Genomic DNA, 23496 nt, shown 5'->3' on the forward strand with positions numbered 1-23496 from the left:
ATATTTCATTATTCATTTATTATTCATTATTCATTTATTATTCATTTATTCGACGGACTACAGCCCAATATACATAAGTATTTGTAAGAACCTTTGTAATACAATAATAATACGGCTGATACGAACGTATGTACGTAAAATGACGTAACGCTGACAGATTTAAACATTAATAATTTGAAGAGTGGGCTGCAGTGGAAATGATTTTTGCATGATCTGTAGAAGGTGTGCTGAACATATTACTAGAGGATCCCTATTTGGAGGTATTCTTATTGATCCTGGTGGAAATGTTCTTAAAGGTGTCATCATAGGAGGATGTATATTACCTCCAAGAGGTCCTCGAATTGGGCCCCGCGGTTGAACCATTAATGGTCTCGGTTGAAAATTCTGAACAAAGAAATGAATGAGTTTTATATCATCCCTAAATTATCGAATTTTTATGTAAATAAAGTACGTACTCTATAATAAATAGGAATCGGAATTGGTCTAATATAATGCTCTCCAGGAACGCATTGTTCTCTAGACCTATCTCTTTCTCTGGATCTATCTGTTTGCCTCCTGCCTCGGGAATGATTTCTGCGCCGCTCTCGATGGTCTCGGTAAGATCTCTCACCATCTTTCCACTCTCTACTGTGATGTTTCTCCCTATATAAATAATGTAATAGTCTAGTGAAATACAATTTGAAGAAATGTAATGAACGCAGATACATGAACGTGTAATAATAGCTTTTACCTATCACTTCTGTAACTTCCTTCATGTCCATGCTTAGAATCGTCATACCTGAAAGAGGGTAAACAAATTAGTAAAACATTTAATTCCCTAAACAATTTCAGATTCTACATTAACACCATTTAAAACAGCAAGTTCTTTGTACATGATTTACACTTATGTTTAACTTATGTTTATATTGCAATACTTTGTGTAAAATCCAGGCACGAACCTGGGGTGACGGGACAACGTGCGCCTAGGACTGTGATTTCGGGTTCTTGTAGGACTCAAAGACGCCGAATGCCTTTTCAACGGTTTCAACTTGTTTTCTACAGATTAAAGTGTCTATATTTGTGAAACAGAAGTTGTAATAAATCTTGGCAATTTGAAATAATAAACATACCTGAATTTTCCAAATTCACAGTTAAGACAGTACGATGTTCCTCAACTTCTTCTGTTTCGCTTATTGCTCTCTTTATTTCTTCTCTATCAAATATCGGCTTGGATCCCTCTCCTGCAGTTAAGTTTAGTAAATTTGATAATAGAAAAGCAATCGTATGTAAATATCAGGAAAGCATTTAAGCAATGCTACCAGCTGTGACAGATCCTGAAGATATCAACTGTATTGTCAACTTCAAATTATTTAAATAAATTGTTGTTAGTTCATTCGATTTTATATACTAAACGTATGTATAAATTTATTTTTCTTTCAAAAGAATGTAGCTAAATTCTTGGAATGTTACTCATTGTCTATTACGAATTTATTACAAAAATATAAACAGATCGATACGCCTTTCAATATAATTCAAATAAAGTAGTTTAATTTGTGTGTAGAGGATTCATGATTCAACAATAAAATCTTCCGAGATGGTTCATATTTTCGAGGACGATTAAGTAACCTTCCACTTCGTTGAATCGTAATTTCAAAGTTTCGTGATATTCACTCTATATACAATGCTTTGGAAATCATACTTTTCAAACCAACTAAATGAATGCTACAAGTACTCATTCTTTAAAAAGAATTTTTTCCAATTGTAGTTATTTATTCAATGCAATAAAATAAAAGATGAATAAGAATAAGAAATACCACACTATGCAAAATTTTTTAAAACATCTAAGATTTAATTTCTGATTTCGTTTCTTTCAGTGTTGGAGCCTAATATTTAATGTTTCACTATGCCTCTTCAGTTGTTGAATGTCAAGATTTAAAACATTTTCTAAGAAGCGAAAATCTTCCAGTTGATCTGCTTTTAGTAAATAAAGCATTTAAAAAAGCACTTATTTGGACATGCACACATTCCCAAAACCAGGACACAAGACCGAGAATGCACAAAACGTGTTTGAACTACGTTTTTGGGGGAAAAATTAATTTGTACCAAAATACATTATACTTATTATAGCAGTTAATATTAATTATTATATAGCTGAAGCATACATAATTCTTTGTGCAAGCTCGTAAGAAACAAAAATACTGTACATAAAGCAACAAGCAAGAGATATGTTAATAAGCATAGCAATCTTAAAACAGTCAAAGTATAAAAAAAATTGTGCTTACATATTGCACATTATGCGATCAATACAGTGATCCAACGTTGTATTCCAAATTTGCTATATCCTGGACGAATCAAAAACACGTTAGTTATTTGATGAATAAAGTTGAGAAAATTCTTGAATATTACAGAAAGTAAAGTCCAGAATCTTCATGACTGTAGAAATCGGTGACAGGGATTCCATTCTTCAAATGTAGCGCTTGGTAAAGTGAAAACGTGGAAATATTTATCTAGACTTTGATAATACATTTAAACAGAAACTAAATGGATTCTAAAAAGTGGAGAGTAATATCTCACAGAGAAGAGACATTTTTACATTAGAAAGCATACAATGTTCTCAAATTTCAATTTGTTGATCAAGATTTCTATAAAATTCGAGAATCATCTTCCGCGTTGAGCTAATTTTCCTTTGTGGTAGTCGTTCTCTGAATGACTGAAAATTCTTTCTAAGAAGTTACGGTAAAAAAAACAACACGTTACCCGCTCTTCTTTTGAGCACCACATCTTCCTTGTTGTGTATATTCCGCTTGAGTTCATTGGTAGATACTCTTCCAGGAATGTTTCTATGAATATCTACTTTGATTTTGCGAAGTTCTGCTGAACTAATTTTTGTGCCTTCAGATCCTTTAAATAAGGGCGTTGTACCACTTGATGTTTCAAACCTAAAGTGCAGAATAATATTATTTGTATATATGATTTAATAGATTCATACTTGAAACTTACTATAATTTAACATTTTTATTACTTCTTGAACCATATTGTTTTATAGTATACACCTGTACTGAAAAATTATATCAACTAAATTCGATATCTTTTACAAATACAAGTTAACTTTTCTGGATATAGCTAAAAAACATATTTAATTTAAATATATCCGTCCTAAGACAGAAAATTTCACGACCCGGCGATGAAATCTTAAAATTGTTCTTTGTATATGAAATCCTCCAGAATGGGACATTCAACAGATAATAATTAAAGACAGTTTATACTTACTTTTTAGAAAGTACAGTATCTTCAGGTGTATGATGCGCAGAAGTTCTTCTATATCGACTAGGTGGAGAATCACTTCTACTCCTACGAGGTCTGTTGCATCTTCCTTCGGGAAATGCTAAGCTCATATTACGAGCGCGTCGTATCTCATACTCCATAACCATTTTTTTTTTCAGTCTATGATGCTTGTCCATTTTTTCTTGTTCGATCATCCATTCGCGTCTACGCCGTCGCCTCTCTTCTTCCGTTCTTGCACGTAGAACCGCGTCACTATCTTCATTACGCGAGGGCTTAGGTTTTTCATCACGATGCGAATTCCTCGGTGTATGCCGTTTCATTCCTAAAACGTAGCAGAGATAGATTATATTACGTATCAAAGTATTTCTTAGCCGAACGCAAAGTTTGAATAGATTTGTACTTTATACCGGATTCATGTAAAAGAAATTATGTACCTCGTTATCCCGCAGAAAAATGACGAGCAATGAACAGAATAACCAACAAATAAAAGCATAAAAATTAAACGTATGAGTATTATTTGTAAACTTTAAGAAGGAAACGCCTCGCACGCGCGCTCACTTCCCCAAATGCAGCAAAGTGCAGCCAGGGTCCCCGGACAACGTTTTACAAAGCCGGATGTTTCGCAGAGGGGGAACACCTACTGGAGTTTTGGTAATGTGGCGCGAGACGCCACGGCCAACCAGCGTCGACAATATATTTCCCGGCGACGCTGGTTGGCCGTGGTTTGCTTCGCGTTGGCGCCATTTAGCTGGCTTGGCGCTGGCATCGGTTCACGCACTATTACCACCATTCCTGTAGGTAATTCCCCCTTCACCAGCGTATAATCAGAGTTTGGCCCATGGACCTGTGGCTGGTATTCATTGTCGCTACTTATTCTTAAGCAAATGCTTAAGCATTCGGCATCCTTTACTAGCTACTAGGTTAGTAGAGGATGTCGCATGCTTAAGCATTTGCTTAAGAATAAGTAGCGACTATGAATACCGGCCTAAGAATTAAATGGACGGAGCACAAATCTCAACATGAACGAGGGGGTCGAGCCAGTCGTTCGAGAGGAGAGAAGTCGGAATGGATGGCTTGTGATTAGCGGAGTAGTTCGTATGCGTCGCGCTTTATTTCAAACGGAATGTTTACATAGGGTGTATTAAAATATGCTTATATGTATAAAACTATACATGTATATGTATACTTATATATTGCTTATATATATGTACTTATATATGAGCTCCTCAATTGACGAGTGGCATAAGGTTTACCAAGTCTTAAAAGACCAAAATATAATGTAATTACGTATTAACGTTTCCAACTTAACGACAAACTTAACTATATAAAAATATAAAAGAGGCAATGCCTCTTATCGATGATATGTCACTTTCATTAACCAATCACCGATCGTCCACCACAACATGCGCAGTATCATGCACCCCTCTTACTGACACGAGCTTAGGCCCCGCAACTTTGTGCTCCGTCTATTTCTTCTCGATAATAACCTCCTCCTTTTTGAAGTCGGTCAAAAAGAGAGAACTCTGTGGCAACAGCGTAGCAGAGACAGAGAGAACAGAACATGTGACAACTATGCGTAAAAAATGTGTCTACCCAGAGTACCGGGAGATGTCATCTCTGTACAAGTTCTTTTTATTTTAATTATTCGTTATAAGTTAAAGATAAAGATAAAGTTAAAGTTGAAAACTTTCTTCGACGCTGAAGTTGAAACACTCGACGAATAAAAAAATTAACTTTATTCATCGAATAAAAAAATTATTCGTCGTGCGTCGAATAAAGTTAATCCGGGTAATCTTTATAAAACACATGACGAATAATTTTTTTAACTTTTATTCGTTATTTGAAATGTTTATTTAAATAAAAATTTTGCCTCTCATAACGTTTGCCACCTGTGCCATTTTCCTTAAATCCGTTACTGATTACGACTTCAATATTTATCAACATACGGCTTACAACGTGCGATGCCCGACTGAAGGACGTATAGAAATATATTATAAAGGAACAGGTCTCGGACGACAAGAGACACGACCCAAAATATTTATTTAACATTTTAAACATTAATCTCCTGCGTTTTATTTTTTATTAGTCTTACACAACAGGAATGCCTGCGCGACAAAACTCGCTCGTCTGCAGCATGCAAGACATGTCTTTCATATATACCGATTTCCGCGAAGGAGATAATTTTAAATTATAATTGTTCATAATTACATGTCTCTTCTTAGTGTTTCGAAGATGTTGCAATTCTTCGTAAGCTTCTAGCACTGGTTCTAGGTACAACACGTGGTATAATCACTTTGAATTCCTTGTTCTGCGTTGCACCTGTGCACTGCGACGTTTCAGCTAGGAGTGTTCGAGACAGTTCGAGACCTAGCAACGCATGCGATTGGTAGTAATCCAGTACAATCCTGACCAATTACGATTTTCGGCAATATGGCGCAGCCTATTCGAGATTACCATTATACCGCCAAAATTACAATAGGGAATTGGGTGGGGAAACTGGTATTATGAGTTGTTTAAAAATACGTATATCAAAAGAGCCATCTAATAGTAAACACAAATGTATTTACTATTAGTCGTTCGATGACGAATTACTTGGGCTCGTTCATGACTCCTGTTGCGCGATTCCGTGGGAAATTTTAAATTAAACGGCGGGTCCGTGCCCGTGGAACGCTGAAGCACTCAGCTCACGAGTTGCGCGGGAGTTTCAAAGGAAAGAAATGGAATGAAACACTTTCTGGATAATTCCTAAGAAGACTTTATGACTTTCGGCCTTTCCCGACCGGAGATTTTACCCTTACAGGACACCGGCAATTATTGAAAGCGAAGATAGAATTTTAAGTGGTTTTACGAGACGAGCCGCTGCCCGCTCGACAAAATTTAGCACGAAAATGTGGAAGGAAAAGTTAAGCTATTTACTCTCGTACGCCTTCTGAGTTCAGGTATCAGCTACTAATAGTGAATTCGAAATCTCGCACTGACTCTGAGCTGGTGCCAGAAAATGACTTGAATTGGTTTATTCTTATAGAGCTATCTTTGTCTCAATCAGAAACAACCAATCCAACTCATTTTCTGGCATCCGCGCAGAGCCAGTGCAAGATTGGCATTTTCTTATTTCCGCTACGTAATCTGGTGGCAAAAATTAAAGCAGTCTAATAGGGTTAGCTGTCACATGTAATTGGCAGTATTGGGAATTTCGACTGTTTGATGATCGATTTTGTAAAATTTAACAGACTATTTAATGACAAAAACATTATTGCACTGTTTGAATACTTGTGTGACACCAGTCCTGTAACGCGATTGACCCTATTACAGAGCTTACTTTAGATGTCGTGTCGCCACCCATACTGTGTTACCGACCCATAATTTGAGAACTGAGGGTGCGTTCCGATTCGAGCAGTGTGGGCATGAAATTGGTGGCATAATATTGGTGGCATCGTACGATTCCCTAGAATTTCTCTCATTTGCCACCAATACGATGCCACTTCCGATGCAGCGAGCGCGCAGCAAACGCGGAAACTCAAGACGTGCACGTTCATGAAGCAGTCACTGCGCGCTCGCTGCATTGGAAGTGATAGAATTCTAGGGAATTCTCTGCACCACCAATGACGCGTAGTATCTGAAGGTGCGTTTTGACGTGACACTAAAGTCATGGCATTCGCTGTCGTGATACTGTATTACAGCGTGTATCAAATGTTACAACATCGTGACATCTATAAACCGTGACGATGTTGTAATCATGACTTCAGTGTCACGTCAAAACGCACCTTAAAGCGGAACTTGTTATCTCTGCACTTCATACGCAGTATGCGTGAATCAGAACGCACCCTGAATGTATTAGCAACTATAATAGTGTCTCTACACTAAACTTTATAAAGCCAGACGTGTAGTTTTAATAAATAATTGTTAATCATTATGTACTGGAAAAGAGAGTAATTAATAATTTCAATACAAAAATTGAATTTAGCAAAACTCAATGCGTAGATCTTAAAAGTTTCGAACAAACCTTTGAAAAAGCATCCATCTAGGGATTTTTTTTTGTAAGTTTAAGCAGCCTACTAGAAAGTACTAGATATCAAACATTTTTCGCGCGATTCTTGCTTTAGAAACGTTAGCAGTTGTTAGGAAGCGAATAATACGTAATTACTGTGCATAACATCGAGAGCTTGATCAGCAAAATGAACAAAAAACCATTGTCAACACCTACCGCTGCAAAAAAGGCTAAATATTGGTAAACTTTTCACGTTACTTGTTGAGAAACTTGTTTTAACCTTGTTCCATACACGTAAATACAAATTTGTATTCACACCTTCTTACAAGAACTTTGAAAGTATTTTTACGGAGATAAATTTAAACAATACTCTTAAACGCGCAGCCAAAATAATGATGCAAAACAGTCTTTAGTGTTATATCCTGCATGATTAAAATACATGACAGTACCATTTGCATTCTTCTTTTTAATTTTTACGCATCAGTTTGCTACCTACTTATCAGTCAATTGTCACATTAATGTTTCAACAGGGATGAAGATGACAATGATTGTCCCGGTTCCTTTGAAGCCGAACTGGCTACCATGGATGATATGGAAGATGATTTTGGAGATGTATCGCAGTTTATTGAAGAGGTACTATGAATTAAATAAACAGCTACTTCCTTACAATTAATACTAAGTGGATAAATAAGAAAAATTGTATGGAAAATTTAACAGTTGATCAGTGATCCCTACTTGTAACAAAAAGAGCATTGATTATATTTTAAGAAACGGAAAAATTCAAAGGTATTATAAGATACATGAAACATTCACTGACTATTATTTTAATATTTTAGCCAGCTGATTTATCGTCAAATAGTAAACCAAAAGCAGTGAGTTAACGCCCACGATAGAAATTTTCACTCTCTCATGTATGTTTGAAAAGCATTCACCATTAGAATCATTTGCATAGCGATGTAGCATACCCTATTCATAACTCAAGATACATAATTAAACAATTTACACCAGCAGACACATAATTCCTCATCAGCTGGCTGGTTTTTCATTTTAAATGTGCTTTGTGTAAACGCTTACTGTTAGCACATATCCCTAGTTATTCGCGTCGCTTCATAGCTTGCACAACTAAGGAACACAGAATCAAACGTGTTTACTCATTAAGTTACTTTTAACAGGGCCCCGAGCAAGAGAACACGTCTTCGAAGTGGAGTAGACCACCTCCGCCGGAGTTAAATCCACAGAAGGATCCTTTGATCTTTCAGCAAATAGAAATTGACCATTACACAGGTAAATTAACATTATTAAAAGCCCCACCCTGTGACGCTTACATAAACTTCTTCATCAAGGTGCACCGTTACCTGGAATGCCAGGCAGTAAACTGCCTCCTGTTCCGATAATGAGAATGTATGGCGTCATGGAACAGGGAAACTCGGTTTGTTGCCACGTCCATGGATTCTGCCCATATCTGTATGTGACGGGTCCACCTAGGTTCACCGAACAGCATTGCAAGCTATTTAAGGTACACATTGATGAAAACCATTCGTACGATTCAATTAAATTTCGCATGGATCGTACGCTGAAATACTTGTATCGTTCAGGACGCTTTGGACAAATCTGTACTGAAGGATATGAGATCGAATCCAGAACATATCCAGGAAGCTGTTTTAGCTGTCGAACGAGTGTACAAAAAGAACATGTATGGATATGCAGGGACTGAGAAATCATTGTTCTTGAAAATCACTGTGGCATTGCCAAAATTAATAGCGCCCTGTAAGAGACTACTCGAGAGGGAAGTCATTTTACCTGAATTTAATAATCACACGTATAGTGCTTTCGAGAGCAACATTGATTTCGATATTAGGTGTGTATCATAGATGTAAAAGTCATCGTAGGTGTCTCGAGTGCTTTTTATCGAGAAGCTGTTTGTTTTAGGTTCATGGTCGATAGATCAGTTGTCGGGTGTTCGTGGATCGAATTACCACCAAAGACGTGGAAATTACGTGGTCATTATGGACACAAATTACCGTTGACCACAAGGTGCCAATTGGAAGTAGACGTTGCGTGGGATACCTTCGTCACTCACGCACCAGAAGGAGAATGGCTAAAAGTTGCACCGTTCAGGATACTCAGTTTTGATATTGAGTGTGCTGGGCGTAAAGGTCAGATGTACTTCTACTCCACAGATATATTTTGTTCTCTGTCATGAAATCACATGGATGTATACAAATGCGATTCATAATTACAGGTATCTTTCCTGAACCGACTCATGATCCTGTGATACAAATCGCCAATATGGTGATAAAGCAAGGAGATCCAGAACCTTTTCTACGAAATATTTTCACGCTCGATACGTGCGCACCCATCGTTGGTAGTCAAGTCCTAAGCTTCGGGAAGGAGAGTGTATTGTTAGAGGTATGGACGCGTTCAGAGTTTCATTGCCAGATCGATCGTCCGCAGGATAAATCCATTCGCATCAATTGTATTTCCTGTTCTTCAGAAATGGGCTGACTTCGTGAGACAGTTAGATCCTGATATTTTTACAGGATATAACATAAATAATTTCGACTTTCCCTATCTGATCAATCGAGCGCGGCACCTTAAGGTAAGCAACTTCGATTTCCTCGGTCGAATAAAGGATAAAAAGTCTGTGATCAAGACTCATGTACTGCAAAGCAAGCAGATGGGCCGACGCGAAAATAAGTCCATCAACTTCGAAGGGAGAGTCCCGTTTGACTTGCTTTTGGTAAGGACCACTATATTTCATCCAACTTCAAATACTAGTACATAATGGTAAACTAAAGTTACGTTCATATTCAGGTGTTAGTAAGGGATTACAAATTAAGATCCTACACTTTGAACGCCGTGTCGTACCACTTCTTGCAAGAGCAGAAAGAAGATGTCCACCACAGTATCATTACGGATTTACAAAACGGCGACGCACAGTCACGTCGAAGACTCGCTGTTTATTGCTTGAAAGATGCATATTTGCCGCTGAGATTGTTGGACAAGTTAATGTGCATCATTATTTACATGGAGATGGCGAGAGTCACTGGAGTTTCTATATTCAGTTTATTAACCCGAGGGCAGCAAATAAAAGTTGTTTCGCAGCTTCTGAGAAAGGTCAGCAGTAGTAATGAATGTTTAAATAATTCCCGATATAAACTGTCAAATTGCAGCTCAAGTATATGATTTTAGACTCGAGAGAAAGATTACTTGATGCCGGTGCATCAAGGCCAAGGTAGCGATGAGCAGTTCGAAGGCGCAACAGTTATAGAACCGAAACGTGGATACTACAGCGACCCAATTGCTACTCTCGATTTCAGTTCCCTGTATCCCAGTATTATCATGGCACATAATTTATGCTATACTACATTGTTAAATCACGAGAGGCTAGTTAAATACAAAGTCAGTAACGACGATGTGACTAGAACCCCGAGCAACTCGATGTTCATAAAGGCTAATGTTACGAAAGGACTTCTTCCCGAGATTTTGGAGAACCTTTTATCGGCCAGAAAGGCAGCGAAGGCTGAATTGAAGAAAGAGACTGACCCACTGAAGCAAAAGGTCTTGGATGGTAGGCAATTCGCTTTAAAAGTATCAGCCAATTCCGTGTACGGCTTCACCGGCGCCCAAATGGGGAAATTACCATGTTTGGAGATATCCGCTGTAAGCTTCTAACATACAAATTTCTCTTAGCGTTAAAGTTGTGTTATGGTTCGTTTTATGAAGAAAAATGTTACAGGGTGTAACCGCGTACGGACGTACTATGATAGAACTAACGAAGCAGGAAGTGGAGGACCACTTTTGTGTCGCGAAAGGGTACAAAAATGATGCTGTAGTTATATACGGAGACACCGATTCCGTCATGGTGAAATTTGGCGTTAAGACGATTCAGGAAGCTATGGATCTCGGCAAAGAAGCAGCAGAATACGTGTCCGCAAAATTTCTCAAGCCCATTAAACTAGAATTCGAAAAAGTGTATTTCCCGTACCTGTTGATTAACAAAAAACGATACGCTGGCCTGTACTTCACACGTCCCGAGAAATACGATAAAATGGACTGCAAAGGTCTCGAAACGGTGAGAAGGGATAACTGCCCTTTGGTAGCGAACATGATGAACACCTGTTTGCAGAAGTTACTCATCGATAGGTAATTGAATCTACATCGGTAATTATTAACTGTGAAACTGTAGCATTTGAAGAAAACTGTATAGTAACTTTTCCTGTAACACCCTCAATTCCATACAAGTGCTAATAATTAGTGGATTTTGTTATAGTACTGTTATTTCTTTTAATAGGAACCCGAATGATGCCGTGAATTATGCGAAGCAAATTATAAGTGACCTTCTATGCAATCGTATTGATATTTCTCAGTTAGTGGTTACGAAAGAATTGACCAAAACTGACTACACAGCCAGACAAGCTCACGTGGAGCTTGCGGCAAAGATGAAGAAGCGAGACGCAGGAACGGCGCCGAAACTTGGCGACAGAGTGCCATACGTTTTCATCAGCGCCGCCAAAGGAACCCCAGCTTATCTGAAAGCAGAGGATCCAATCTACGTACTGGAGAACAACATTCCCATAGACACGAATCATTATTTAGAGAACCAGCTGTCCAAGCCCCTAGTGCGTATCTTCGAGCCGATTCTTGGCGACAAGGCGGAATCGCTTCTGCTGAAGGGAGATCATACGCGCACGAAATCTGTGGCCACGTCTAGAGTCGGTGCTCTTGCTGCTTTCACGCGTAAAAAAGAGACGTGCTTGGGTTGCAAAGCTGTCTTGACGCCGGAGAGGGAGAAATTGGCTCTGTGTAAATACTGCGAGCCAAAGGAAGCGGAATTCTTTCAGACTGAATTGTATCTGGGTAGAAAATTAGAGGAGAAATTCTGTAGATTGTGGACAGAGTGCCAGAGGTGTCAGGGAAGCCTTCATCAAGAAGTGCTGTGCACGAGGTTCGTTTCTTGCAGTGGCGGATTTAACAGGGCGGCCGATGAGCAGTTGCCACCTGGGCCTTTTTTCTTAAATCCGCCACTGATTTCTTGCTAAATTTAAATTAAAGAAGTACATGTTTCACTGTACTTAACTTTTTCTTTCGTTTCTAGCCGCGACTGTCCTATATTTTATATGCGAAAGAAGGTTCAGATGGAACTGGACACTCAAATGAAGCGAATCGAGAGATTTGGAATTCCAGAGTGGTGATATGAAAGACTGGAGCACACCTTAGGTATAGTCTGCACATTTTTATGCATTTATTCGAGGAATTTAAATCACTGGTCAGAATATAATTGATGCTTGGAGTATTTGTTATGAAATAGTGTCTGTATTTATTTTAAATACATAAATTAATTATCAAATCTCGATACACTGCTCGGTAAATGCATTCGAACTATGCACTTAAATATTATTTATAATTATTTGGTATATTAACTGAAACGCTGGAAATTAAATAATTCACATTTAAACGGAAAAGACGGTACACTTAGCTTTTATCAAACGTTGTTCCCAAATGAATACCACTTAAAATAGTAATCTCGTTTCTATACGGCAGCATTCGGATTTCCGTGATTCTATGTAACAAATTCGACAAACATTATCCCGGACGTTGTGCCTCGATCGTGAATCAAATTTTTTTATTTTGCCTTCGCGCGATACTTTCTCTATAAAAAAGAACTTTTTACATTTTAGCGTATTACATTATACAAATGAAATTAAACCAGTTACACATATGTACATAATTATTCACAGAGGGTGTCAAAGTGTTGACATCTCAAACGATTTCCAATTTTTCACTGCAACTTCTACAAATGATAGCCTTGATTAATGTTACAGTAAAAGTGATAGACACTATAATTTTCATTGCCAATTACAAACATCACGATTATAAACTTACATGTTTCTTTTACAAAATTTCTTAAAAATCGTTGGAACTGTTTTGGACTTTAGTATTGTTCAGCATAATAATGAACGTTGTTTGGTTTTCATTGCACCATCAAATAATAAAAGCTGAATCGCATTAACGATAAAAATATCAAACACCGATGTGCAAAATAGTTCGACGAACAAGATTTCTCACTTCTATTTCATAATTCGAGTTAAGTGGAAAGATTAAAACTTTTGATTTAATTTTATTTCGTGTTTCACATTACGAAAAGGTATGATAGATCTTAGAATTGGATTTCTCGTCGAAATCGTAAGGCTATTTAAAATATAATTGTAATAAATAAACAATAATGATGCGCCCAACACTGTACGGGTCGTTTTGAAGTGACAGTCGTGTGACTAGTCTCCTTAGTAAGGCTTGTGTAAAAAAAGATCCTTAACGTTAATCATTTTCTACTTTGCAACGCGTTCGACAGCCAGTCCATCGCTTGATCGAGTCCTTCACCTTTTGTTGCAGACGTTTTAAAGATCTGGAACGTTCTGTTTTTAAGAGCGTCTAAACCGAGTGCCTGGTGCACTTCTGCGACACTTAAACAACCTGCCATGTCCTGTTTGTTCGCCAACACCACCAAAATGGCACTTTGCAGTTCTTCTTCCTAAAAGCGTACGAATAAATACTTTTTACGTAATACACCGACTCCGAAGCGTATTCTAGATTTTTGGAACGCAACGTTTCATATTAAAACTGTGATGATTATACACCATCGTTATCTAATAAAAACTTTAATTTAACAAGAAAATATGGTTTTACAAACAGTATTGAGGGATACGTACCCTTAACATGTAAATTAATTCATCTTTTGATATGCCTATCCTATCTTTATCCGCTGAATCAACAACATAAATTATTGCGTCCGTATTCGAGTAGTAACACCTCCAATATGGTCTGTAAGTTTAAATGTCATTAGAAATCAACGCATTCTCGTTGCATTACGAGTCGTAAAGCCGAAGCAATCTTAAAATGCATTCCGTCATTCTCGATTTGTGAAAACTGCAGGTAAATATTCATAGCGCGCGTGACATACCGTATACTCGTTTGTCCACCAAGATCCCAGACTTGGAACTTTAAATTTTTGTATGTGACTTGTTCTACGTTAAACCCTATAGTAGGTATTGTTGTGACCACCTCCCCCACCTGCAACCTAATACACAGAAAGTTGAAGGAACCTTGTCACTCGTTTGCCGCATCAATAATCACTCTCCAACCTTCCACAACACAAGTGACTGTTCACTTTTTCATTACGAATGCTAAGATAAAGAGAAACGATACCGAAGCACCGAGAAAGTGGAGCAACACTGTACATCGATTACGAGTGAAAAAGTTCATTATAGCGTGATGTTGAGTGGAGCGCGTATAGACGCGTTAAACTGTCAAGTGGAACGTAGAGAAGCTTGTCAATGCGGACCGAACCTGTACAGAATCGTAGTCTTCCCGGCTCCGTCCAGGCCGAGAATTAAAATTCGCATTTCCCGGCTGCCGAGCAAATTGCGAAAGTAACTGAGTAATCCTCCTGGAAACGGGAGAGCGTGAAAATCGTACAGAAATTTTGGAGAACCGAACGATACTCCGATAAGCCCAGTGTATTTGTATTCGCTGCTGGGTTTACGGTAACGTATACCGTTGAGAATGCGCCGCTCGACTCACCCATATCGATATCGTGTTATTTCCAACTCATATAGTACAAGTTAAAGTTTATTGTCAAATATATGATAACCACACTCTTGTATCTGAGTAACCGGGGCGCACACCCCTTTAACTGTCCACGGATACAATCCCTTTCAGATCATTTGCTGACTTGTATCGTTACTCGCACTCCTGTGAAGCTTGCCCCTCTGCGCTCGTGTTTTCTGCGTACCAACTTACGCCACTAATTACTATGTTCAGGAAGGTACTTGCTACCTGTTTACGAGCAACGTAATCATTCCTGTTTCTTTGGCAATTTTTTTGCGACCCGTTCGCGTGTATCGCTATGCAGTCAGGAATATGTAGATCGGTAAGGTGGTTCGTATAATGCTGCGAGCACTTGCGCGGGGACAGCGACAGTATTCTTTTTCAATTTCAGACTCAGTGGGACATTTTATACGACAGCATGGTACCCTTGCTGGGGGTGGCATCCCTTATTAATTGTACCGCAACAGAGTTTAATAGTTTTCTTTTTTATTTGTTAGATGAAACTGTGACTGAGATAAGAGAATCTTATGCACGCAGGATGTGGACCGTTTTCCTCACTACGTAAGATCAAGATTTTGTCAACGATCATTCCATGTTGTACTACACTGGTTCTCGTCCTTAGAAAGTAGGTTTTTATAGTATTTTCCTACATAGGGACCAAAGTTAATCTTAAGATATCGTATCTGATAGAAAATAAGTTACCGCAAGTTGAATACTCTTAGTAGGATATTATATTGTACAATATAATACACCGTAGGGAAAAAATTAGGCATAATAGTAGGTAAGCTTCTAGTAACTAGGTACTACTGAAGACTGCAGGCAAAAGTATTAAATATTTTTACGTATTACTATGTTTATATATTTTTTGTGTATAATTGTTACGTAAATAAAAACTTTAAGAAGAAGAAGAGGTTCCCGTCCGATCACCAAAGTTAAGCAGCATTGGGCGCGGTTAAGTACTTGGATGGGTTACCGCTTGGGAACTCCGCGTATATGTGTTTGTTGTTGGCTCCCCCTTTTTTCTAATACTATTTTGTAATGCCATCATGGATAAAGATACTTTTCACAAGTCGAATACAACCTGTCATATTAGGAGCACACATTTGCGTAAACATTGTTGAAGCAGTTTAATATTCAGCATCGTTTACTGTATCGACACGGTTGGTACTTCGTTGCGACAGTGGTTCGTTATAATCGCCCGCAGGTGGCAGATGCGTAGTCTTCCGTGCCCGTTGCTCGCGCAACAGGTTCTTTTTTATTTTTTTTTCGTTTTGTAGCCTGGACCGAAAGTGGTTCTGCTGGGATGCTGTGCACAAACGCGGCGCCTGTGTTGCTGGTAATTGACAGCTGCCGAAAAGCGGCGACTCGGCCGCGACGTGCGTGCGGATACATCGCCTCCGTAATGAGACGGAAGATAAAGGCCACGGAGATTTGAAAGAAACGTGGCGAATGTTTCACGTTCACGCGGTCGCGACACGTCGGCCGTCGATCTCGATGCGTCGCGTATTTACGCCAACATCATCAGCCGCGAGCCACGGTTCAAAAAGTTCTCCCGTACGTGTGTTTACAGTTCCCCGAGACATCCGTGGTGCGTGTTTCACGGCGGTCATGTATACTCTCGTGACGCGTTCCGCGGCTATAGGTCCCCTCGGAGCATAGTGGAAGAGAAAATGCAAAGGGAACAGTGACCGCCGGGTCGAGGGAGTGAAGTTTCTGTTTGAAATTTCATCGAGTGTTCTTTGGGCTACCGTCATGCCGAGGACACACATATGTTCGTCTCTACCAACACGTTGAAGGAACTTCGGTGAGTTCGCTATAAATTCCATAGCAATGTTTCGACAACGGGTTTTCGCAGTGGAAAACCACTTCGTCGCTTTTTTAATACTCTGTGCCCACACGTGCCATTTACGAGCTTCTCCGAAACGAGTAATTAAGGTACAATTGGAGAAATTAGAATTCTTATGTTATCAACTCGCTGCGATCTCATCTGACTTAAATATCCTCGATATACCAATAACCTCACTCTAGTTATTAGAATGACTCTGGCAAAAGTCGACTTAGAATATCGAAAACGATCGACAGAGATGATCAGATCTACTTTAGAGCGCCTAAAAACGCTCCTGGGACTGGTCCCTCGAGAAAGTTTGCGCGCTTCAGCTTCTAATAGCCCGTGGAAACCGGTTTTCCCGAAAATCGAATTTTTCTCAACCGCATCTCGGCGGTCCACCGGACCCGTGGCGACGCGGATATTTCAGACACTCGGGTTTTTCGGTGCCCGAAGTACTAACGACGGCTCGGATCGCCCGGGAGGTCATAGCGTACCGCGTAAACCCCTCGAGAGAGAGAAAGATTTGGGACTCTCAAAGGATTTACAGCTAACCGGTTGCCGCGTAGGTCGCACACTCGCGAGAGCCCTCCTCTGATAGATCATGATCCTCCTTCCTCGGACTTTCGCCCGTTCAGTGACGTACAACGGGGACATTGATACAGGCCCGCATCGGATGTCCCCATCTAACGAACTGCCGCAGACATTGTCCTGTCGAGAGCGGCGGTCGTAAAAACATCCGACACCTTTGACCACGGAGGACCGCACAATTCGAGCCGAGTAGCCAGATACCCCGTGCTATTACACACGCAAGAAACGGTACACGTCACGCGTAATTTCGAGTCGTCTTTATCGTGACTTCCAAGTGATCGTAATCACTGTACTCGCTGCCATAAATCCAGCGAATGCTTTCGTGCGTGCAACTTATTAAACCGTCGGTTGCTTCCACGGATCCAGTGTCCACGACCCACCCCTTTCCCCGAGCTCATAACGATCTCATAAATCGTGCTGCTCTATGAGCTCCGGGGGGGGGGGAGGGGCATATTTACGTGCATCCTACTAACATCGAGAGAAGCAGTCGCGAAGAACTGTTACGACGATAAGGTATCTACGCGAACGCTGGAATCCGTGTAAGTCTCAGAGCTTGGAGAATCGATAGGACACGGCGGGAGGGGGTGGTAGAGCGTATCCAGCAATGATGACAAATAGGTGACGCGATTCTTAGAAAGGTTGTCAGGGTCCTCGACATTCTGCGGGGAAGGTAGGGGACATCGTCCACGCGATCGATTGCCAAATACATAGGACTGCGACGCGATCGATCGGAGATTCATTGCGAGATCGCGGCAAATGTCTCCGTGCGATGCGATCGAAGGAGAGATAATATACGAGTCTTCTTAAACAACATGGTTCCTGATTCTTGGGGGGCATTCATATAGCTACTTTCAGTCATCTTTCAAATCTCACGATTGCATGTAAATTTAAAACGGGAAATAAACCAACAGGACGAAGATAAATGAAACGTCTCGCGTGATACGTGTACCATTTTATTCGATATCTGTGACTTCTTCTTTTATACTTTCTTCTGTAATACTTATCGTCGACATAAATGATTCTTGAATATTAGACCGCGTTATCAGCTAACTAAATTCTCACGTTCCCCTCTGACCAACCACCGATAATGGTCCCCCGTTTGCCTTGCATATCAGGGAGAAACAGAGACAACCAGGCATAAAAAAAAAATATGTCTCATCCGAAATAGGTCTCGAGCCACGTTTCTCCTGCGAAGAAGATCGCGAGCACGCGCGCGCGGAGAGGGTTCGACTGAGTGGGTCCCGTAGTGGGGGCAGGAAGATGCTTGGGGGTGGGGGGTAAAGTGTAGGACAGCGTGGAAAAGGAGCGAGCAGGAGAAAGGAGAGGGAAGGCGAGCGAGATGGGTATACGCGATATAGGTTTCGGTTTGGGCAGCCGTTGGAATGCGGCGAACGCATGCCCGCGCGCGCGCGCGCCATGACACGCCATATGTACGTAGAGTGGACGTTACGGTGTACCCAGGACCCAGCGACGCGTCCAGCGCATTCCGCGCCCCAGGCAGAATCGTACTTTTGTTTACGCCCACGTGCGCCTCCCCTCGTACACGAATTTTCTCCTGGCCCCGGGTTAAATCACACGCACCACTGGCCCGTGGCATTATTATTCCCATTGCCAGCGCGCGCATGCGTGAAATCGTACCCGCGCACGCGATCCGCTCCGAATGTCACACAATACGCCTCTGTTAAATGTCGATTTTGGTAAGCGACTCCTCACTTTACTCTTAAATATCTGCGCGCGCTTGCTGTGGATTGTCAGTTTTATTTTAAAAAATCAGCATTTAGGCGATAGACACGGAGATGCAAGCGTGAGCTTTGGATCGCGTTGCGACTAGCCTTCCTCGATTAGCGCTTCAATTTTAAAATCGCTGACACGCGTGATCTTTCTCGTCACTGTATTTCCGTAAGATTGCTGCGGAGAGTTGAGGAGTCCGTTCAGCTCAGCGATACGTTTATTACGGAATAGTACTGGTGCCATTCGCGAAGTCGCCTCTGCAAAAACGCTCCCGAACGGAATCACGGGAATGTCTTGCGTTCCGCGAACATCGCGCGGATGAAGATTCTACGAAGGGGCAGCGAAGATTGCGCGCGTGCTTTCACTTTATGAAGAAACGGGGGCGGGAGGGAGGGGGGGGGGACGCACGGGGCTGTTCTTGATATGCACGCTTAAGGAAGCACTTTGCCTGCCAGCCGGAGTAATTGCATACAAGGGCCCGTCGAAAAGCGAGCAACGAGACTCACTTCGCCGGGGCATGACCGCGAAAAGCTCCCTGAACGGTAGAACCGTCCAAACGCAGCTGAACATGATGGCCAATAGTTGCCCAAGGAGGCAAAACATTGTTATTACGAATAAATTTCTTTGGTTGAGATGTTCGTGTAGTTTTCTCTGTATCGCAGCATAACCATCTCATTCCTAGATATTAAGTATGGATTTAAGTATTGAGTAATTGGAGTTAAGGGGTTAGACTACTGTGACCGCCCGGAAACTCACGCGTATACGAAACTCATCATTCGATTAAATTGCGCTTTGGCACTTCATTTTAGCATATTGTAAAGCATTAAAAACAATATTATAAAAGTTAAGAATATATATATATGTAGGTAGATATATATCACGACGTGGTTCCGAACTGACGCTCTCCTTTTTACGGAGGGTAAACGGTGCACCTCCTAACTCAATTTTTGATTATTATTATCTTCTATTCTTTTGCGATTTATTTGATTTCATGTACTTGGCGTAATTTTTTTACTTTTTTTTAAGTTTTTTTATGGGGATCTCACTTCTTTTTACAAAGATAATTTGCATAGGGAATGACTTCAGATCATTTTTAATATTATATTTATTATTATCTTCTATTTTTTGTGATTTATTTGATAATACTCTTTTTCGTCGATTTAATTCTTCGCGAGAATCGGCAAACATTAAAAAGATGGCCCCCTGGTTTCCCCGTTCCTTCGCGGTGTTTCGCAGTCGCAAAATAGGGGAAATAAATACGTAGCGGCTTAAGGGAAATGATTTTACTGGCCAATAATGGAATCATCTTCGTTCATCCCTTAGAATATCATTAGATACAGAAGAATGTAGGCTAGCGCAACGATATCCCGCTCCGCGCGAATGAAAGCAAAGGCATTGGAGGACGTAGAAACTTTTGCGCGTGAAACTCCGAGCGATCGGGAAAATCTTCGGATGAAAGTAATTACGCGAAACTTTCTCGGGCTCCAAGGTCATTAACGAGCCGGTCTGGATGATTCTAATTGTAAGAATAATTAGCCGCGAAGATACCATCGCGCGCAGGAGGAAGCAATTATTCGTCTACTTAGCCGCGGCGGTGTTCGTTGTCGCGGATAGTGTTAATTATCGCTGGAAACGCGATCCGCACACGGGGCGCGTTGGTGGAAAATGCATCGCCGCCGCTGTCTTTCATTTCGCGCCGATATAGAAATTCTTGCAAACTTTCCACGGCAGTTCGGTTCCCACTGCGGTCCGATTTGAGTTTCACCTGCCTCCACATTCCATCTCTGCCTCTCTGTTAACGATTTCTCGGGTTTTTGTATTCGACGCGGCAGCTCCCATTCCGAGTCCCCCGTCCCGCACGATCGCCGCGCCGCGAAACGGGAGAATTAAAGGCACGCGCGTTACGAGGATTTTTCCGTGCCCGTTCAGTCGTGACTCCTTGCATCTGTTTACGTAAGGCGGACGCTATTCCGCCGTGTATGAGACTCGGACCGTTACCTTCCCATATAGATCATCGTGAGATATTGGTCAATTGTTATTATTTGATATAAGGTATGATCGATGGCTTCAGCGATCCCAGTACAGGGGGCTCCAAATGTCACCGGGGATTTCAGACCAAGCAAAATTGCTCCTATTCGCATTTTCCCCTGGGCACATTCCATGCGAACTCGGACAGATTTTGGAGTAAGTTTTCGTAGATTGCTGAAGTTTGAATGTGTTGTAGTCTTTAGTGATATTTAAACGTACCTCGAAGGATCGACGTACAAACCGACAATGTGGATGAACAGTGGCATAACGATGAATAGGGGTGCGAAACAGTGATCGTTAACGGGACAGCTTAACTAATTAATCAAAGGAACCACCGTTTAACTTATAACTAGCTTCGCTTCCTCTCCTTGTGGCTGTTCTAAATTATTATACGCTGAACGTTAACGGGACATTCCACGCGAAATCAGACACTTTTTGGAGTAACATTTCGGATGTGGCTGAAATTTGAATATGTTGTAGTCTTATATAAACATATCTTGAAGGATTTTTGACAATTTTGAAAACTGACGATTTTACAGCTGTTTGAAGTTAAGTGCTAACTTTTTTTCAATATATTATACCTAGTTATGGAAGTAAACGGATGGAGACGGCCACTTCAAAAATAGTTACTAACCTAAGTTTAAATGCAATTATAATTTCACGAAAAGATCATTCGAATGTTATTAATCGCGTATTCAAAATTTGAGCATAAAAAACTTCGTATTAGTGTTAGTATACAGTATTTCCAAGTTTCTATAGTACTATAGCCTATAGTACTAAATTAATTCAAATTGACTCGCCAGTCGTCAACCATTCAATCGCCGACACAATAAAGCTTTCTGCAGTTCATATTTTTACCGCTAAAGGCATGAAACTTCCCACATTCGAAGGAGAGAGTCTATTGGTAATTGTTTCGTTTAAATATATAAGATTTTATTCCTAATTTCTTATTTCTAAGCAATTTATTTTCGAAAAGGCTGACTACTGTGTAGGGGCCGAAATAAGGCACGTTTACCCTATACAGCGAAATAAAAAAAAAAACAAAAGGAATTAATTACTCTTTCAGCTAAAATTTTATAATAGTTGCCATTTACCATCTGATTCAAGTACTTACCTACCGCTTAAAATAATTACAATTCCGTACCGTATTTCCTAGAAAAATATTTTTTCCTTCAACTTGCTTTCCTCTAAAGTCATACCTAAATGCAATTAGATGACCATCTCCGCATATAGTACCTACTAAATTACTTATTACTGTAGTGTGCTATTTAACTTAATATTACCCCACTGTATTCTGTGCACTAAAGGGTTGCACCCCTTGATTTCAATAATAATAATCTCGTTTTCCACTGGGCCCCTGAATCACAAAATTCTACCGTCGAATTTGAATTATAAATTGCCAGGTATAAGCGCACAAAGCAACGGCGAGCTATCCGTGCACCCACCTCGCAGGATTCGAGGTTTCAGAAGCCATCAGATATGAAGCAAAATACCTTTATCTTCGCATTCCCAGGAGCCTCGCTGCTGCTCGGCACACCTGTAACAATTCTCGGAGCTAAAGGATCGTTAAAATTCACAGGTCTTCCAGCGTGATCGGGAACGGGGGACGCAATGAACGTGGAGCGGCCGACGATGGACGGCTGCGGTCAACAGCCGTTGTTTTTGACCGGTACTTCCGGTTCTTCCGGCATCTCGAGTCCTCAGCAGCAAACGGTGCAGCCGGGCGCGCCCCCGGAACACTACGGCGGACCGCTGAGCCTGAGTATCTGCATATCCGATTCCGGCCACGAGATACTGCGACCCAAGCCGCGCCGGTGAGCCTCCTCCTCTTTTATTTCGTCCCCCCGCCATCCCTCTCTCCCCGTGTAATCGATATCGATCTTAACGAAGATCTGATTAATGGTCCCCGTTCACGGTGATCCGCTAGCCCCGATAAGGATCGATTAAAACCCGCCCGGGGGGGGATCCTCCGCGGATGGAACGTTGACCCCTTCCGCCCCGACGAAACTAGATATTACATGTCCCGAACAGGCCCCGGCATCGCGGCCAGCTCTCCGTTACAAGGCTCGTTTTCTGTAACGCGATAACGCCTCGTGTAACGATCTTATCGGCGGGGAGTCGCTCGCTCGCTACCACGCGCAACCTCCGCCAGATCGGCGTGCATACGGCTGTTACGGGAGGTGTTGATGAACGTCCACGGGGCCATTTCGAGGTGGGAGTCGCTTTAGTGGAGTAGACATGTACTTAGTTCAATGAATATGAGTGATTCTGTCTTGATAGCTGAATTTAGATTATCGAGGGCAGTAGTGATATGAATACACGGGGTGCAGGTGTTTCGGCTTGTGAACTCAGGGTGGAAGGTCTGCTACATCCCCAACACACACAAAAGTACCTATATTATTTATCTTCATCGTTGCTCCTTTTGGAAGAAAGGGGCTTTCGAATAGTGTTGTTAAAATGA

The 23496-nt window shown here is 40.9% G+C and overlaps 4 protein-coding genes across 13 annotated transcripts in view; 2 read left to right on the plus strand and 2 right to left on the minus strand.

The window, feature by feature from the left end:
• Positions 1-128: 128 nt before the first annotated feature.
• Positions 129-5617, minus strand: LOC143367531 (uncharacterized). 8 transcript variants are annotated; one of them, XM_076809474.1, is made up of 8 exons: positions 5558-5617; positions 3250-3586; positions 2737-2918; positions 1110-1220; positions 939-1035; positions 731-778; positions 456-663; positions 129-384 (listed from the first exon to the last, which is right to left on the minus strand). In XM_076809474.1, the coding sequence occupies exons 2-8, from the start codon at positions 3582-3584 to the stop codon at positions 160-162; spliced, it is 1206 nt and encodes a 401-aa protein (XP_076665589.1). In that variant the 5' UTR covers positions 3585-3586; positions 5558-5617; the 3' UTR covers positions 129-159. The 8 variants fall into 8 exon arrangements, with proteins under 8 accessions (XP_076665589.1, XP_076665588.1, XP_076665591.1 ...); XM_076809473.1 differs by having other exon boundaries at positions 5473-5609; XM_076809476.1 differs by lacking the exon at positions 5558-5617 and adding an exon at positions 3823-3843.
• A 1721-nt stretch (positions 5618-7338) lies between these two features.
• Pold1 (DNA polymerase delta 1, catalytic subunit) lies at positions 7339-13786 on the plus strand. Of its 2 annotated transcripts, XM_076809449.1 has the most exons (15): positions 7339-7492; positions 7783-7885; positions 8089-8124; positions 8425-8536; positions 8596-8768; positions 8848-9110; positions 9182-9408; positions 9495-9661; positions 9747-9992; positions 10067-10369; positions 10445-10915; positions 10992-11398; positions 11547-12200; positions 12351-12472; positions 13646-13786. In XM_076809449.1, the coding sequence occupies exons 1-14, from the start codon at positions 7440-7442 to the stop codon at positions 12445-12447; spliced, it is 3312 nt and encodes a 1103-aa protein (XP_076665564.1). In that variant the 5' UTR covers positions 7339-7439; the 3' UTR covers positions 12448-12472; positions 13646-13786. The 2 variants fall into 2 exon arrangements, with proteins under 2 accessions (XP_076665564.1, XP_076665565.1); XM_076809450.1 differs by lacking the exon at positions 8089-8124 and having other exon boundaries at positions 7437-7492.
• Arl1 (ADP ribosylation factor-like 1) lies at positions 12547-15044 on the minus strand. Its single transcript, XM_076809490.1, has 5 exons — positions 14834-15044; positions 14600-14699; positions 14214-14330; positions 13963-14074; positions 12547-13784 (listed from the first exon to the last, which is right to left on the minus strand). Exons 1-5 carry the CDS (start codon positions 14835-14837, stop codon positions 13575-13577), a joined length of 543 nt encoding a protein of 180 aa, XP_076665605.1. The 5' UTR covers positions 14838-15044; the 3' UTR covers positions 12547-13574.
• A 311-nt stretch (positions 15045-15355) lies between these two features.
• LOC143367519 (ankyrin repeat and BTB/POZ domain-containing protein 2) overlaps positions 15356-23496 on the plus strand; it is a 34267-nt gene continuing 26126 nt past the window's right edge. The window contains exons 1-4 of one of the 2 annotated variants that reach the window (XM_076809447.1): positions 15356-15468; positions 15772-15811; positions 16138-16664; positions 22615-22849. In XM_076809447.1, the coding sequence (XP_076665562.1) occupies positions 22647-22849 (203 nt within the window). In that variant the 5' untranslated portion in view covers positions 15356-15468; positions 15772-15811; positions 16138-16664; positions 22615-22646. Of the gene's footprint in view, positions 15469-15771; positions 15812-15862; positions 16665-22614; positions 22850-23496 lie in introns of those variants that run through there. The other variant, XM_076809448.1, reaches the window with a different exon arrangement.

The sequence above is a fragment of the Andrena cerasifolii genome, chromosome 3, assembly GCF_050908995.1.
Source record: "Andrena cerasifolii isolate SP2316 chromosome 3, iyAndCera1_principal, whole genome shotgun sequence".
Lineage (NCBI taxonomy): Eukaryota > Metazoa > Arthropoda > Insecta > Hymenoptera > Andrenidae > Andrena > Andrena cerasifolii.